The 16,872-nt window shown below is 43.9% G+C and overlaps 1 protein-coding gene and 1 non-coding gene across 2 annotated transcripts; one reads left to right on the top strand and one right to left on the bottom strand.

Moving 5' to 3' along the window:
• Nucleotides 1–3,646: 3,646 nt before the first annotated feature.
• SNIP1 (Smad nuclear interacting protein 1) lies at nucleotides 3,647–15,942 on the bottom strand. Its single transcript, XM_004326511.4, has 4 exons — nucleotides 15,663–15,942; nucleotides 14,152–14,254; nucleotides 6,147–6,745; nucleotides 3,647–5,179 (listed from the first exon to the last, which is right to left on the bottom strand). The coding sequence occupies exons 1-4, from the start codon at nucleotides 15,878–15,880 to the stop codon at nucleotides 4,915–4,917; spliced, it is 1,185 nt and encodes a 394-aa protein (XP_004326559.1). The 5' UTR covers nucleotides 15,881–15,942; the 3' UTR covers nucleotides 3,647–4,914.
• On the top strand, nucleotides 7,190–7,293 carry LOC117309706 (U6 spliceosomal RNA). The gene has a single exon (XR_004524021.1). It is a non-coding gene; the product is annotated as a U6 spliceosomal RNA (small nuclear RNA).
• Nucleotides 15,943–16,872: the final 930 nt, after the last annotated feature.

Below are 16,872 nucleotides of genomic sequence, written 5' to 3'. Positions count from 1 at the left end.
GATTATCATACTAAATGAAGTAAGCCAGACAGAGAAAAACAAATATCATGTAATATCGCTTATATGTGGAATCTAAAAAGAAATGCAAATAAACTTATTTTACAAAACAAAAAGAGATCCACAGACATAGAAAAGAAACTTATGGTTATTAAAGGGGAAAGGGTGGGGGGAGGGATATGTTAGGAGGTTGGGATTAACATATACACACTACTATATATAAAATAGATAACCAACAAGGACCTACTGTATAGCACAGGGAACTATACTCAATATTTTGTAATAACCTCTAAGGGAACAGAATCTGAAAAAAAAAAAATATATGTGTGTGTGTGTGTGTGTGTGTGTGTGTGTGTGTGTGTGTATAACTGAATCACTGTGCTGTACACCTGAAACTAACATACTGTAAATCAACTCTACTTCAATAAGATACAAATAAAAACTAAACACAAATACCATCTCTTGCAAAAGGTGCAGCGCACCTCCAAATTATTTCTCCGTTTCTAACTCACAGCTGTAAACCAATTGCTAGCATAGTAAGTTTATGTAACCATTGATTGATTGGATTAATTCACTTTAACTTTAGAGTAAATATGAACAAATCAACTGTCTTTTGAAATTGTTTCCGGGACTTCCCTGGTGGCACAGTGATTAAGTCTGCCTGCCAACACAGGGGACAGGGGTTCCATCCCTGGCCCCGGAAGATCCCACATGCTGCGGAGCAACTAAGCCTGTGTGCCACAACTACTGAGCCTGCACTTTAGAGCCCACGAGCCACAACTACTGAAGCCCGTGTGCCACAACTACTGAAGCCCGTGAGCCTAGAGCCCATGCTCTGCAACAAGAAGCCACCACAGTGAGAAGCCCACGCACCGCAAGGAAGAGTAGCCCCCGCTCGCCACAACTAGAGAAAACCCACGTGCAGCAACGAAGACCCAACGCAGCCAAAAGAAATTTTAAAAAAATAAATTAAAATAAATAAATAAAATAGTTTGCCACTTGATAAATATACTAGAAAGTTGACCCAAGAGAACGAATGAAGCTTTAAATTCCAAAGCTTTAATTTAAGTCAAGTAGCCCGGGACTTCCCTGGTGGCGCAGTGGTTAAGAATCCGCCTACCAGTGCAGGGGACACAGGTTTGAGCCCTGGTCTGGGAAGATCCCACATGCCGTGGAGCAACTAAGCCTATGTGCCACAACTGCTGAGCCTGTGCTCTAGAGCCCATGAGCCACAATTGCTGAAGCCCACACACCTAGAGCCCGTGGTCCGCAACAAGAGAAACCACTGCAGTGAGAAGCCTGTGAACTGCAACGAAGAGTAGCCCCCACTCACCGCAACTAGAGAAAGTCCACATGCAGCAACGGAGACCAAGCGCAGCCATAAATAAATAAATAAATAAATAAATAAATAAATTTAAAATAAATAAATCAAGTGGCCTTCACTTGATATAAACTCACACACCCAGGAACACTGTGGGATCAGAACATTCTTTCACAAGCAGGCATTACTGGCGTGTCATGTGCATGTCACACTTAGGCTCTGACGAACGTGGCATCATTTCGTTCCTCACATCCACTACTGATTTCCACAAAGGGAAGGATGTTAAAAAATATAACCATCTGTGCACCATATCAAATCATAAATTATATTTATATATGTTCTAAGCCTTTAAAAACCAAGCTGTATTGTATATTGGCATTTCAATACAATAACACAAAAAATTTTTTTTCAGTTATCTGATTACTCTGCTTTCCCTTATCATCAGGATACAATAAAAGTATTTAAAAGTTAGATCACCAGTTGCTCTTAATGAGCTATCCTTTGTCAATGTCAGAAAGAGGGAATGAGAAAATGACTGGGAAGAGGCTCCTGGGGAAGATCTGAAGATTCTGTCCCATACCTCGGCAGAACTGTGGGCCACCACAGAGGATTTGGGGGAGGGGCTCAGAAGCAAAGGGCCGTTTTGCAGATCGCTTGATTTTAACAGCTATGACTTGCAGACAAGATAGCCAGGGTGGAGAAAGGGTGGGTGATAAAGCAATTGCAAACAGCTAAAATGAACATCAGTTTCTAAGCAATGAATTAATTCAAGAAGAAAGTTTTAGGATTTTGTCAACTTCAAATGAGAAGTCTGCTGGTGATATCTGGCTTTGGAGATAAGTAGTATCTTTTCTTTCCCTTTCTCTTAAAAAATAAAAAGTGTGTGTGGGCAAGGAACACCGTCTCATATATCAATGTTTGGCATGAAGAATCTCTTAATCCAGGAAGCAAAAGTCTACTACACAACTGGGACCTTTTATTGAAAATGTAGGCAAGGACTTGCCTGATGGCACAGTGGTTAAGAATCCACCTGCCAATTCAGGGGACACGGGTTCGAGCTCTGGTCTGGGAAGATTCCATATGCTGTGAAGCAACTAAGCCCGTGCGCCACAAAGACTGAGCCCGAGCTCTAGAGCCCTCGAGCCACAACTACTGAAGCCCGCGCGCCTGGAGCCCGTGCTCCGGAACAAGAGAAGCCACCGGTATGAGAAGCCCGCACACCGCAACGAAGAGAGTAGACCCCCACTCGCCGCAACTAGAGAAAGCCCGCGTGCAGCAACAAAGACCCAATGCAGCCAAAAACGAATAAATAAATTTATTAAAAAAAATTGTAGGCAAAGTGGTCATCTATCACAATGTTCACCAGGATGGTGCTTGAAGCCAAGCCTAAGGCTGCCAGGAAGCAGTAGTTACACATATTGAACACGGAGGCCCTGGAGTGAGATGCCAGATTAGCCCCTCATCCCAGGAAGAGAAAACCATCAGCCTGGATCAAGAGAAAAACTCATCAAAACACATTTTAGACATGCACGTATGTAATAGTGCCTCCAGGGGCCAGGGCACATTGGGTGAGGATGCTAATTGCTCTTACATTGTTTCTTGCCTCATGTAACCTTTCACCTAATTAACCTTATTAAGTGTTCACTCTTCAAAGGGGATCTTTTTTCTTTTTCTTGACATGACACACAGGTTGTGGGATCTTAGTTCCCCGGTAAGGGATCGAACCCGTGCCCCGTGCAGTGGAAGTGTGAGTCTTAACCACTGGACCGCCAGGGAATTCCCCAAAGGGGAATCTTTTCATTTCTTTTGAATAAACATTAGTCAGCAGCCCACGATAGTCAACATTTAACCCTGAGTACATCTAAGTATGTGAGACCTCAGTGGAAAAACAATGGTAAGGAAGACCATCTAATAATGTCATTAGTTTCCACCCAAGAGAAACAGTTAGCAGGAACACTGACTTGCATCATCTCTCCTGCCTCCCATCCCACCCCCCATCACCACCTGAGGGTGAAACAGCAGGGACAGGGGTCAACTGGTATGAGGCCCACTATGTATAACCTGCCCCAACTCTTGACTATTCTGGGAAGGAAAACCCCTTCACTGCCAACTCAGAGAGCACTGCTGCTTCAACAGGACCATGGCTCACTCGCTGAAATTTGAAGATCTGGATTCCAGTGCAGGGTGAGTCCTATCACCCCCAGGGTACCCTCCACAACTGTCTACTTTCACCTCCAAAATATTGATACAAAGATTTCTTTAGCAGCAAATATACCTATGAACACAAGGTCCCCTGTGCTAGGAAAGAAGTACTCTTTGAAAGGGGGCTATATTTACAAGTTTTATTATTTTTTATTCCAAAAATACATATAAATGAAAACCTGCTCTTCAAATGCAGGGAGGCCTTTGCCTATAATGCAGTATTACATTTACATCACAAAACATTCTCATAGGAAAATCAATATGCAGCTCTTTCACACACAATTTTTTAAATATATACATACACACACACACTCTCTCACACACACACACACACACACACACACACACACACACACACACACACACACACACACACACTAGATGTAAGCAGTTATGACTTTTCTACTTACACATATTCCTCTGGTGGAAAATTAGGAAACTGGGCTGTTCCCAATTGCCCAGGTAAATACAACCTCTCCGAACATTTTTGTAAAAAGATGAAAACATGTAAACCACACAACACATACACGTTGTTAGAATAAAGCAAGGACCCTGCCACATAAATGACAGTGTGTTTCTCAAAGAAGGAAGAATGGAGATAACCTCTAAATAAAAATGCAAAGTTGAAGATCAAAATTGTTCTGTGCATGCTCCATGGAGAAATCAGAGTTCTCTCACAGGAAACAGACCCACGACCCATTTCAGCCTCCGTGACATGTAATCAGCACCACTGGTAGTGGCCATGACCTTCCTGTACAGTCAGAAGCTTAAGCAGGCTCCACAAAGCATCCGTTTAAGTCCAACAGTCAATAATGAGGTCATGTGGTAAATCTCCCCCACCCCCCTGCCCACCCCCAAACAACGAAGTGCAAAATCAATTTCTGTGACTCAAGAGCTCAACCAGGTCAAAGCTTTGGTATACTCGGGAGGCTGTTTTGGTGATAACCAAAGCTTAGTAAGATTCTCTGTTCAGGGGTCTGCCCCCAAGACAAAAACAAACCCGGTCCACAAAGCTTAACAACAATATAAATAAAGTAACTGTACAAAGAAAGCAAGCCACAATCCCCTTCAACCAGGGCTTTATAGTTTCCTGCACAGTAGTTCTGAAAGCACCAACTCAAGCCACGATGCTTCTACTAAAACACGATGTGTTGGTGAGACTGTTCAGAAAACAAATGCCCACAGCATGTGCACGTGGCTGATGTGCCACAGAAAAAAGTTCAACCAAACATAAGTCAGTTTTCTTACACTGAAACGGAAGCTGGTCAGCAACAGAAGAAAGACTTAAGGCAATAAGAGGCGTTACAGAGAGCACGGCGGCGCCCTTTGAGTCAATCCCAAAGCTTTCGCAGAAAGGAAAGGTCTCTCGAGAGTTTGGCTTGTGCTTCAGTCTGCTAGCTGTCAGATACCTCCTCCTCCTCCTCGTCATCCTCGTCTTCTTTCCTGTCCACTTCAGACGTGTCCGAGGACTCGTGGAGCAGAACATACTCTCTGCTGCTGAACCCAAATTTAAGGACATCCTTTTCCTTCAGTTCGTAGTATCTCTGTGGCTCAATTCGCTTGTTGTTCAGGAATGTTCCATTGCCTGAGCCAAGGTCAATGATGTAGGGCTTCACCCTGCGGCCAACTGTCCCATCAGCACGGGTATATTCCACAAGCCTAGCAGAGATAAAGGAGAGAAACCTGTGAGTGAAATCCTGCCTCAGATCATCCAGCTCTTTGCTAACACAGTCTAGATGATGTAAATAACCTGGCTTAGACACAGTTCAAGTTCAAACTCTAGGAAGTCAAGGGAAAGGCATGGCCATGGATTCAGAAATTGGGAGCAAGTAGAAATGGTGAGAACTGGTCACTGGGCGGGGAGGATTCATGGTAGATCAAAGCTTAAAATGCAGAATCCAAGGCCTCTTGTCATGGTTGAGAAATACATGTTTTGCATTTTTTGACACTTTTTGCATTGTTTATAATCAATATAATGCTTCTTTTACCTATATCTCAACATACTTTAGCTTCTGCCCCAATGGGAATAAACCAGTGGATTTGGACTTCAGAGTCAAGGGAACAGATGAGATGATCAAAACTGTTCAAATCAAAGTTGATTTGAGCCAGAGTTCTACTACAGTGATCATTTATTAGGCAAGCCACTTGGCTTTGCTGAGCTTCATATTCTCATCTGTCAAATGGGGTATTAATACCTGTCCTCGCCTCCCCACTGGATTGTTGTGAACATCCAACAATAACAGATGTACTATGGAAACTGTCAAGATACAGATTCAGCTAACATATGCCAGGCACTCGCAGCTTTATTTCCATTTAACCCTCATAACAGCCCTGCGAGGTAGGCAGAAGCCGAGGCCCAGAAGCCTGGCTCGCCCCAGGACAGACACCTGGTAAGTGGCAGTGGCAGGATTCAAAATCTGGATTTCTGACACCAAGTTCCAGTCTGTTACACAAATGTAAGCAATTATTGGTGTAAAGTGATCATTCGTTAGATGAATAATACACCTTAGATACGAGGGGTATGGGCTTCTTGTGCACACAGGCGCACAGACCTCAGCGATCCTAAGTAACCGAGATGCCGGGCTTCTACCGGCACTTCAGTCTCCCTCTGCAGACGTGCACTCACCGGTACTGAAAGACGGCGTGCTGCTTCGAACAGGAGGGGTGATCGATGGGAATGTCTGCGATGCGGCGGTGTCGGCCCAGGAGGTAAGCGCTCTGTCGGTGGATGTACATCACTGGAAGCACCTCATCATTTTTAAAGGGGTAGAGACGCCACCGTTTTTTGGGGATGCGTGCTTCCGGGGGCTCGCTGTATTTAATGACTACACCCCGAAAGGTGTTGGTGTCCTCAAGAAGTGCCCCAGAAAGTTCAAAGCTTGGCTTCTCTTTAACAGGCACGTCTTTGTCTTTGTTGTTGCTGCCAGGGCCAGGCTGAGGAAGTGAGTCCTGAGACGTGTTACCGCCGGCTTCGTTCTTCTGGCGGTGCTCCCGGCGCCGGGTGTTGTGAAACTCCCGCTCAGCTTCCTGCGCCTGTAGGTTCTGGGCATCTCGATCCCGTCCCTGAGGCTGCCCGCTGCCAGGCCTCTCGTCCGAGCTTCTCCTCTGGTGAGAGTGGCCGCGGTGTCTGTCTCGGTTACTGTTCCTAGCTCGCCTGTGTTCCTGTCCTGAGGGTTCTCGGTGCGGCCGATCCTCCCGGCCTCTCCGGGGATGATCCTCACGTTCCTGAAATTCAAACAGATTCAAGAAAGTAAAAGCAGTGCATAGTCTATGAAGAGAGCTGCAGTCAAAAAGTCATTTGTGCTTTGGACTTTGGCATTCAGAGCAAAATGTCCCACAGAAATAAGGTTACCAGTGGTGGTCATGTCCCCTTGCAAGGCCACCACACAGAACAGGTGCCCTAGGCTGCTGCCCAGCTATAGCGCTAACAGTGCACACCCACGTTCAGAGCCCAAGAAACAAGAACACCTATAGGCAAACTTAGAGGGACCTGCATACAGAATCAGAACTAACAGAGAGAGTTAAGTAGTCACATACAAGATAATTACGTAAAAAAAAAGCTAGCTTTCTCTTATGCCCAAAAGGAAAACGTAATAGTAATTTTAAAAGATCCGATTTCAATACCCAGAATAAAATTAAGAAATATGCAAGACATATAAGAAACATATAGTGCTCGCTTCAGCAGCACGTATACTAAAATTGGAACGACAGAGAAGATTAGCATGGCCCCGTGCAAGGATGACACGCAAATTCGTGAAGCATTCCATATTTTTAAATCTGTGGGTTTTCTTCTCCTGTTTTTCTGCCTTGTGTCAATTTTATTATTAGTGTAGCCATAAGAACTCAAGAGGGGTAGCAACAGTACCACGACAGGTTTATCCTGACAAAAATAAACAAGCAGTTAATTTTTAAACATTAAAAAAAAAATAAGAAACCTATAAAAATTTACTACAGTTGACCCTTGAATAATGAGGGGGTTAGGGGCACAGGGGCACCAACACTCCAACTAGTTGTAGTCAGCCCTCTGTATACCTGGTTCCTCTGTATTCAAGGGTCCGAATCCACAGACTCAACCAACAGGGGACATGGAGTACTGCAGTATCTACTATTGAAAAAAATCTGCATATAAGTGGACCAGTGCAATTCAAACTCATGTTGTTCAAGGGTCAACTGTAACAGATATATTTTTTAAAGATCTGAAAAAAATGAGGAAACACGATGGTTTCTTAAAATAGACTCAGCACTGAAAATCAACACAGGAGATAATAGGCAAAGGATATTAACAAGGAATTATCAGAACAAATAAATATTTAATGAACACACGAAGATAGGCTTACCCTGATTAATCTAATAACTAAAGCATTAGAGTTCAAGAGGGGGGCCCCCGCACACTATGAGCAAGGCTGCCCCTCCTGGAAAGGGGCAGAGAGGAAATCCTGAGCACCAGGACTGAGACCATGTCTCCACTCCCCCACCAGCCCCACCCCCGCCTCAAGGCCTTCTCCCTACCGTACACAGGGGTCAAGTAGGGGTCTGCTTGCTCAGAGCAGGACCCAGTTTTCCTTGACTTCCAAGCCTCCAGAGACAAGTATCAAGAGGCAGGGAGCCTCAGACACCCAACCCTCCTACCCCAAGACATTCACAAGTTTGCCACCACCATCTGCCTTGAGTTCACCAGAACTCATCTCATTATGCCCTTTATCCCTGATTAAATGAGTCACTGTAAGAAGTCACAGATTCCAGGTCATCACCCCTACCTCCCTTGTACTCTAATCCCCATAAGGCTCTGTACATCAAGGATTCTGTCCCCAAATCTGTCCCCTTCTTCAACTCCTGAAGCTGTTGTTGCACTATGCCCCCTGGAATGGAAAGCTCGGCAAAACTGATCTACATCCTCCACGTTTTCTCGGATCATTCCCATCTCCTTTCGCTCTAACAGAACCCTGGCTCTGCCCTGAGCACACTGCTCCCCTGCAGCTCCTCAAATGGTGGCTGTTTTTCTCCCTCTGACCTCCCCCAACTCCCACCATCTCTGGGTCTGGACATATGGCAGGTGTCGTCCTTGCTTCTCACTGCCAATTCCAGAACACACCCCACCCTTTTCTTTCTCCCTAAAAAACCCAGCTGTGAATCTCACGTAAGACCACTGTCACCCATTACTCTCAGTGCTGCTGTCATTTACTAATCCTGAGTCACTTCCCCTCACTTTGTGCCAGTTTCACTTCCAGCTCAAGTCATTCTCTCCAGCATTACTCTTGGTCATTTCGATAACGTGCTGGCATCTCTGTTCTTTGCATTTCTCTCCTCCCATTACCTTATTTGTCTCCTCCCTTCTCTTCAGCCACTCACCCCCATGGTTATACACGGACTTTTTCATTTCTAATAACTGCAACCCCTCTATAATTTCCATTTTAAGCAGTCCTCCTTCTGCCCATCTTTCCAGCTCACACTTTACCCAACTCTAACAATCCTTATCCCAATAAGACTCATCCAAGCCTTTGATCCTCTTACCGTTGCACAGTCCCTCTATCTTTTCCCTTCCTAACTTAAATTCCATGGTCAAGGGCTTCCCTGGTGGCGCAGTGGTTGAGAGTCCGCCTGCCGAAGCAGGGGACACGTGTTCGTGCCCCGGTCCGGGAAGATCCCACATGCCGCGGAGCAGCTGGGCCCGTGAGCCATGGCCACTGAGCCTGTGCGTCCGGAGCCTGTGCTCCGCAACGGGAGAGGCCACAACAGGGAGAGGCCCGCGTACCACAAAAAAAAAAAAAAAAAAAAAAAAAAAAATCCATTGTCAAGCAGTATGATCACTCCCATGTGGACATATTCAAATCCTCTGCCCCTATGCCATTCTGTTGCACTGTCCTGGCAAAACCACAATCAGCATTAAGCACAGCAAAGTGGCTAGAGAAAAAACACAAACCATTCTGAACGGTCCTACCTTAGAAGCATGACCCCAAGCCTCCTTAATGATGCCCAGCAAACATCCTACATTTTCTTGATCTATTCATTCTCCCAGACGACTGTTTTACCACTTCTCTGCCCTCAAATCTCCTACATGGCCTTCCCCATCCCTTATTTACTCAGAAGGGATTTTCTACATCCACCCACCCATCAGTATCTGTACCCATATACTCTGTCTTCCCTCCCTGTGACCATAAGGAAACTATCTGTGCTTCTACCTAAAGCCAATTCCTACATCTGGGAGCTTCCCTCTCATCCAGAATATCACTCCAGTGATTCTCATCTCTCTTGTGCATCATCTACTTCCCCGTTCTGCACTGGATCATTCCCATCAGCACAGGCACCTGCTCTTCTCTAGAACTCATTTCCCATGTCAGCTTCCACCCTAGTTCTTCACTCCTCTTTGAGTAAAACTCGTCAAAACAGTTTGGTTTTAATCAGTCTCCAATTCTTCTCCCATCTTCTTTTGAACCCTCCAATTAGGCTTCACCCTTACTACTCCACTAAAATTGCTGGTCAAGGTCACCAATGACCTCCATGTTGCTAAATCCAATGAGCAATTCTGTCTTCGTTTCCAAAAAGTGTATACCAGGCAAAATCAGTAGACACAATGGAGAGAATATGACAAATTACAAAACCAGGTAACACAAAATAACTAAGATTTCAACATATACTCTCAATTATTGATAAGTAGGATAATATGTATTTTTTAATGAACATCTTTGCATAGAATACACACACACACACACACGCCCCAAAACATAAAGGAAAAGAAGATAACGTTAAGTATAACAGAACCTTGAAGTATAAATATCAAACTATTAAAACGGCTACTTCTGGGGAGTGAGGTGATTTTTTTGTTTGTGGGAAGGGGTGCGATTTTGAGGCTAATGAGAAAAGTAACCATACACTACATAAACCATACTCTCACTTTCTATTTTACAGAATTCTGTGTTATGATGAACAAGCAAATGATAAATTTATTTTTTTCTGAGGTTTCCACAATCCTGTTCCCCTCCTCCTTTTTTTTTTAATTGAAGTATAATTGATTTACAATGCTGTGTTAGTTTCAGGCGTATAGCAAAGTGATTCAGTTATACATACACACACACCCACACACATATATTCTTTTTCAGATTCTTTTCCATTATAGGTTATTACAAGATATGGAATACAATTCCCTGCGCTAGATAACTTTATTTTTTTAATGGTGGCTGAGTGGTGCAGAGGAGAATATCTGTAAGTACAAGTCATGCTTAAGTCAGAGGCTGTGTGCACTCTTACAATCCAGGTGGAAGCCACTGACTTTCAGCTGCCTGTCAAGCGCTCAAACCCTTTTGCTCAAGAGCCACTCCCAAGTTTCTAGCTGACTAATACAATGAAATCAGCTTTTTAAGAGATAACTGGAGGTCAGGAGGGAAGTTAGCATAGAAAAGCAAACTAAGACACTTCAAAATAACAATAATCACAAAACAGTTCCATGCTATAAGCCCCAGGATTCACTGTAAAGTGCTGATTTAGAAACCAGAGGTAAAGAACTGCAAGTTGAAAAAGTCAAACATACATATAAATAAATAAATAAATAAATAAATCAGGGAGTAAAATGGTGTTTACTAGGAGATGGGGGGCGAGAGGGTAAGACTGATGGTATTTAAGGGTACAAACTTGTAACGAGTAGTAAATAAGCCATGGAGATCTAATGCACAGTATAATGGATACAGACAATACTACTGCACTGTAATGATGTCACGTGGTAAATATTGCTTCAATGGCACTCATATTACAATATATAAATGTATCGAAGTAACACAGCTTTGCACCTTAAATCTACAAAATGTAACATGCCAAAATTATTAAATCAAAAAAGTAGCAAGTTGTACATAAACACACACACACACACACACACACACACACACACACACACACACAAAACTACAAGTGGTTTGAGAGGTTCTATCTGGGTACTGGGGTTCCAGTGGCTGAATTCTGAGATAGCCAAGGCGGTGCCTGACCAATTCATATAACAGACCATGAAGACTGTCTGGCTTTGTATCTTTTTAGGTAGCAGACAGTTGGCCCACAGTCTCTCAAAATCATAAGAAAATCCATTTTCTTAATGCCAGTGTCTCTATTTGCTCTTTGTAACAAAGAGCTTCTTTAAAAAGAAGACTGAATGCTTGTCCATCAGGACTGAGGGCAAAAGGCAAGAGCGTCTGCTCTCACTACTCTTATTCCACATAGTGCTGAAGTCCCAGACAGTGCAGCAAGAGAAAACAAAATGCATACACACTGAAAAGGAAGAAATAAAACTGTGCCTATTTGCAGATATGACTATCTATGTAGAAAATCCCAAGTAATCTACCAAAAACCTCCTAAAATAAATGAATGAGTTCAGTAAGGTCACAGGATATAAGATAAACATACAAAAATCAATTATATTTCTATGTACTAGCAATGAACAAGTAAACAATGAAATTTAAAATATCACTTACAGTCACTAAAACAAATTACTTAAGTGTAAATCTGGGGGCTTCCCTGGTGGCGCAGTGGTTGAGAGTCCGCCTGCCGATGCAGGGGACACGGGTTCGTGCCCCAGTCCGGGAAGATCCCACATGCCACGGAGCGGCTGGGCCCGTGAGCCATGGCCGCTGAGCCTGCGCATGCGGAGCCTGTGCTCCGCAACAGGAGAGGCCACAACAGTGAGAGGCCCGCGTACCGCAAAAAAAAAAAAAAAGTGTAAATCTAACAAAACACGTATGGGACTTGTACACTGAAAACTACAAACACTGATGAAAGAAATCAAAGAGCTAAATAAACGGAGACACACCTATGTTCATAGACTAGAAGACTCAATATAATAATAATTTAAAAAACCCGACTCACCCCAAAATACAAGTTTAACACTATTCCAATCAAAATCCTAACAAGATTTTTTTTAATAGATATAAACAAGATTGTTCCCACCTTATAGTAAAACAAACTTAAAATAGACCAGGGACTTACATGAAAAACATTAAGGAAAAAACAAATCTTCAGGATCTAGGGCCAAGGAAAAAGTTCTTAGACATGACACCAAGAGCATAATCTACAAAAAGAAAAACAGATAAGCTGGACTCCATCTAAATTAAAACTTTTGCTCTGAGAAAAATCCTGTTAAGAGAATGACCAGAAAAGATACAGACTGGAAGAAAATACTGGCAAACCACTCACCCCAAAAGGCCTAGTATCTAAGAATATTAAAAAAGAACTCTTAAAACTCAATAGTAAAAAAACCCAAATAATCCATCTAGAAAATAGGCAAAAGATCTGAAGACACATGTCACCTGAGAGGAAATACAGATGGCAAATAAGCGCATGAAAAGGTGTTCAATATCATTAGCCATTAGGTAAATGCAAATTAAGATCACAATACCGCTATCCCACCTGTAAGAATGGTTAAAATAAAAAAATGGTGCCGGTAACAAATGCTGGATCACTCACATGACAGGTGGAAATGTAAAACGGTACAGCCACTGTTACGGACTGAATCGTGCCCCCAAATTTATATGTTGAAGGCCCAACCTCCACATCTTAGAATGTAACCAAATTTTTTGTAGATAAGCTCTCTGAAGAACTGATTGAGTTAAAATGAGTGAGACCCTAACCCAATACGGCTGATGTGGTTAAAGGAGGAGCTAGGAGCCAGGGATAGGAGCACAGAGGGAAAGGCTATGTGAGGGCACAGTGGAGAAGGCAAGCCAAGGAGAGAGGCCTCAGGAGAAACCAAACTGCTGAAACTTTGATCTCGGACTTCTAGCCTCTAGAACTGTGTGAAAATTATAGGTTCCGTTGTTTGAGGCAGCCAGTCTGTGGAATTTTGTTATGGAAGGCCTGGCAAACTAACACAGCACTCTGGAAAACAGTCTGGCAATTTCTTAAAACAATTAAACCCACAACTACCATACCATCCAGCAGTTGCACTCCCGGGCATCTGTCCCAGAGAAAAGAAAACTTACGTTCGCACAAACACCTGCCCACAAATGTTTACATAGCAGCCTTATGTCTAATAGCCAAAAAACTGGTAACAACCCAGATATTCTTTAACGGGCAAATGGTTAAATCCACACCACTGAATACGACTCAGCAATAAAAAGGAATGAACTACGGAGAGAGGCAACAACCTGAATGAATCTCTAAAGAATTTTGCTGAGTGAAAAAAGCCAATCCCTAAAGGCTTGTACTGTGAGATTCCATTTACACAGCGTGCCTGAAGTGACAAAATTATAGAAATGGAGAGGAGATTAGAAGCTGCCAGGAGTTGAGGGGTAAGGGTGAGAGGGAACTGGCTGCGACTATAAAAGGACTACATGAGGGATCCTTGTGATGGAAATGTTTTGTTCCTTGACTGCACTGATGTCAACGTTTTGACTGTGATACTGTTCTATAATTCTGTAAGATGTTACCATTGGGAGAAACAGCCACTTCTGTATTATTTCTTACAACTGCATGTGAATCAACAATTACCTCAAAATAATAGGTTTAACTTAACAAAGCAAGCAGGAAAAAAAACCAAACCCAGTTTTTAGAAAAGCCCATCGCAAGTACAGGAGAACACATACACAACACTCTTTAGCTATGATGGAACAGACTCTAGGTTTGGGGCCAGTATGAAAACATCTCAATCCACTTACCTGCTTTACTTTGACCGTTGAGTGGTGAGGACTTCGGCTTCTCTTACTCCGGGGAGACTTGCTTCTTCTCCCTGAGGACTTGTTTTTCTTTCTGGCTGGAGACCTGTTCAGAGAATGATACACACAGATTTTACCTCAGTTTTCATTCCCTAATACAAATTAGCTTCAAGTATCAGGCTTACCTACTAACACAAACACCACATTTGTGCAGGTCTCTGCTGATCACACTAAAGGAGTAAGGAGCTTCACTTTTCTAGCCCTAATGTCTTCCACATACATAACTGCCTGACGGAACTTCTCACATAGATGACATAACTCTAGATTCCCATCCCCTCAAGAAACTTTCCTCTGTCTTTGCCATCTGGGTAACTGGCGCCACCCCATCCACCCTGTTCCTCAGGCCAAAAACCTAGAAGTCACCCTTGATTCTTTTTCTCCTCACCACCAGCAGCCCCCCACGCTCCTCTCCCACACAATCACACTCAATCAATCAATCAATCAGCAAGTCCTCTGGCTCTATTTCCTCCGTCTCCCACCTCATTCCAACCACTCTCCTTGATCTCCTGGATCCACCCCCCCACCCCCCATTTCTAGAAGGAACACAACTGATTCCACTTCAGGTTCTTTGCACGGGCTATTCCCTCTGCCTAGATCTTTACAAGGCTGGATTATTCTCACCATTCAGGTCTCAGGTCAAATGGTGGACTTTTCAGAGAGTGGTTCAGGGAGAACCATTTCCCTCTACCCTCTCACTATCACATTACTGTTTTAACCTACCCCTAACACTTGTTACTAACTGAAACTTCTTCTTCTTTTTTTTTAATTGCTTGTTATTTTGTCTCAGAGCTACAGCACGGTCAGTTTCATCGAGGCAGAGATCATCTACGGTGTTCATCCTTGCCGCCCCAGAACCCAGGACGGTCTTCTTTTTTCTACATATACATATGTATATTTTTAAAAGTGTTACATGGATATTTTTCCACATTATTTTATAACCTACGATGGTCTTCAGCACATAATAGGTACTCAGTAAAACTACGTCGAATGAATTAATAAATGGACGAGTTTAACAAGAGACAATATTTTTCCACAGAATATTAGACAGATCGCCTAGGCCCTCGATATGTAAACTTCTTGGGGCAGATAACTGAAAAGATAACTCCCGCACTCCGTTTGCAGGCAAATGGGGAAAATCTTTCATTTCAACTTAAACGATCATTGCTTAACGAACAACTTAAACTGGACCATACCCGGTGAAATGCTGGGTACCCAGAAATGGAGGGACGAGATCCTGTCCAGCAGGCATTAGGCGCTTAACGCCCAACTATTACGCAAGTGACAGGTACCAGAGTAAACGTTCCTTAACACAAGCACAACCGGTCACTTCTATCGCCTTAGGATTAAGTCCAAGCTGCAGCGCTCAGCGTTCAAGGTGTGTTTCTGGTTCTAGCCCTGTCCTCCTTTCTCAATGAACCCGACCTAAGGTCCACCCCGGGCTGCTTCTCACTTACCGGCTACCTCCTCGGGCTCGGTTCCCGCGGTGACTCGGGCGGCCCGACTCGCCGGCCGGTGGGGACGGGCTGCCGCCGGAGGAGTCCGGGCGGCGGTGCACGGGAGGCGCGGATTCCGGGCTGAGGCGCTCCTGCTTCACCACCACCGCCGCCACCATGTCCCCGTCCCGGTGCCTTCGTCGGCTCCCCCGATCCCGCTCGCTCTTCACCTCCTTCATACTAAGAGACCTGCGGAGCCCAGGAAAAAGATGTCCGTAGCACTCCTGTCCCCGAAGGAAATGACGGACCTGACTCTAGGACTTCCGCTTCCGAGTGCACGCTCTCCCAGAAACCCTCGCGGCGGAGATAACGCGATACGATTCTGGAGTGGGAGGGGCCTTAGTGACCCGACTCGGGAGGCAGGAGATTTAAGTTTCAAAAGCAAACTTTTGTGAAAAAGCTACTCTCAACTTTGGGCACTTAGGTTGTTTCCATCTCCGGGCTATTGTAAATAGAGCTGCAGTGAACATTTTGGTACATGACTAGAGGCATGGACACATATACACTACCAAACGTAAGGTAGATAGCTAGTGGGAAGCAGCCGCATAGCACAGGGAGATCAGCTCGGTGCTTTGTGACCGCCTGGAGGGGTGGGATAGGGAGGGTGCGAGGGAGGGAGATGCAAGAGGGAAGAGATATGGGAACATATGTATATGTATAACTGATTCACTTTGTTATGAAGCAGAAACTAACACACCATTGTAAAGCAATTATACCCCAATAAAGATGTTTTTAAAAAAAAAGCTACTCTCAAGGATGTTTGTTGCCCTGTTATAGTAATTACGGAGCACAGAGACAACCTACATGCCCAGCGATAGGGAAGATGTTATGTCGCCATTCGCAATGCTATTTACAAACTATATGACAAAATGGAAAAAACCCTGACTTGTTAAACGAAAGAAGCAAGATACAAAATTGTGCGCAGTGTGTGATTACATTTACGTTTGGGAATACCAAGGAAAGAGGAAGAGAAGGAAATGCAATCACAGATGGTAGCCCGTGGGCAAATCATTAGTATTTCCCCTCTGTTCTTGGCGCTTTCTGTTATGTTGTCATTTCTCCACTTACTTAAAAGCCAATACTTTTTAAAACCCGGCAACTTCAGATGCCTTCCTCTGGGAATCTTCCCCAACCGTTCGCTGAGGAGTCAGATGATTCCCATTTTGAAAAT

This window comes from Tursiops truncatus, chromosome 1, assembly GCF_011762595.2.
Source record: "Tursiops truncatus isolate mTurTru1 chromosome 1, mTurTru1.mat.Y, whole genome shotgun sequence".
In the NCBI taxonomy this organism is placed as follows: domain Eukaryota; kingdom Metazoa; phylum Chordata; class Mammalia; order Artiodactyla; family Delphinidae; genus Tursiops; species Tursiops truncatus.
The sequence above is the reverse complement of the archived record's forward strand: the minus strand, read 5'-3'. Positions and strand labels throughout refer to the sequence as shown.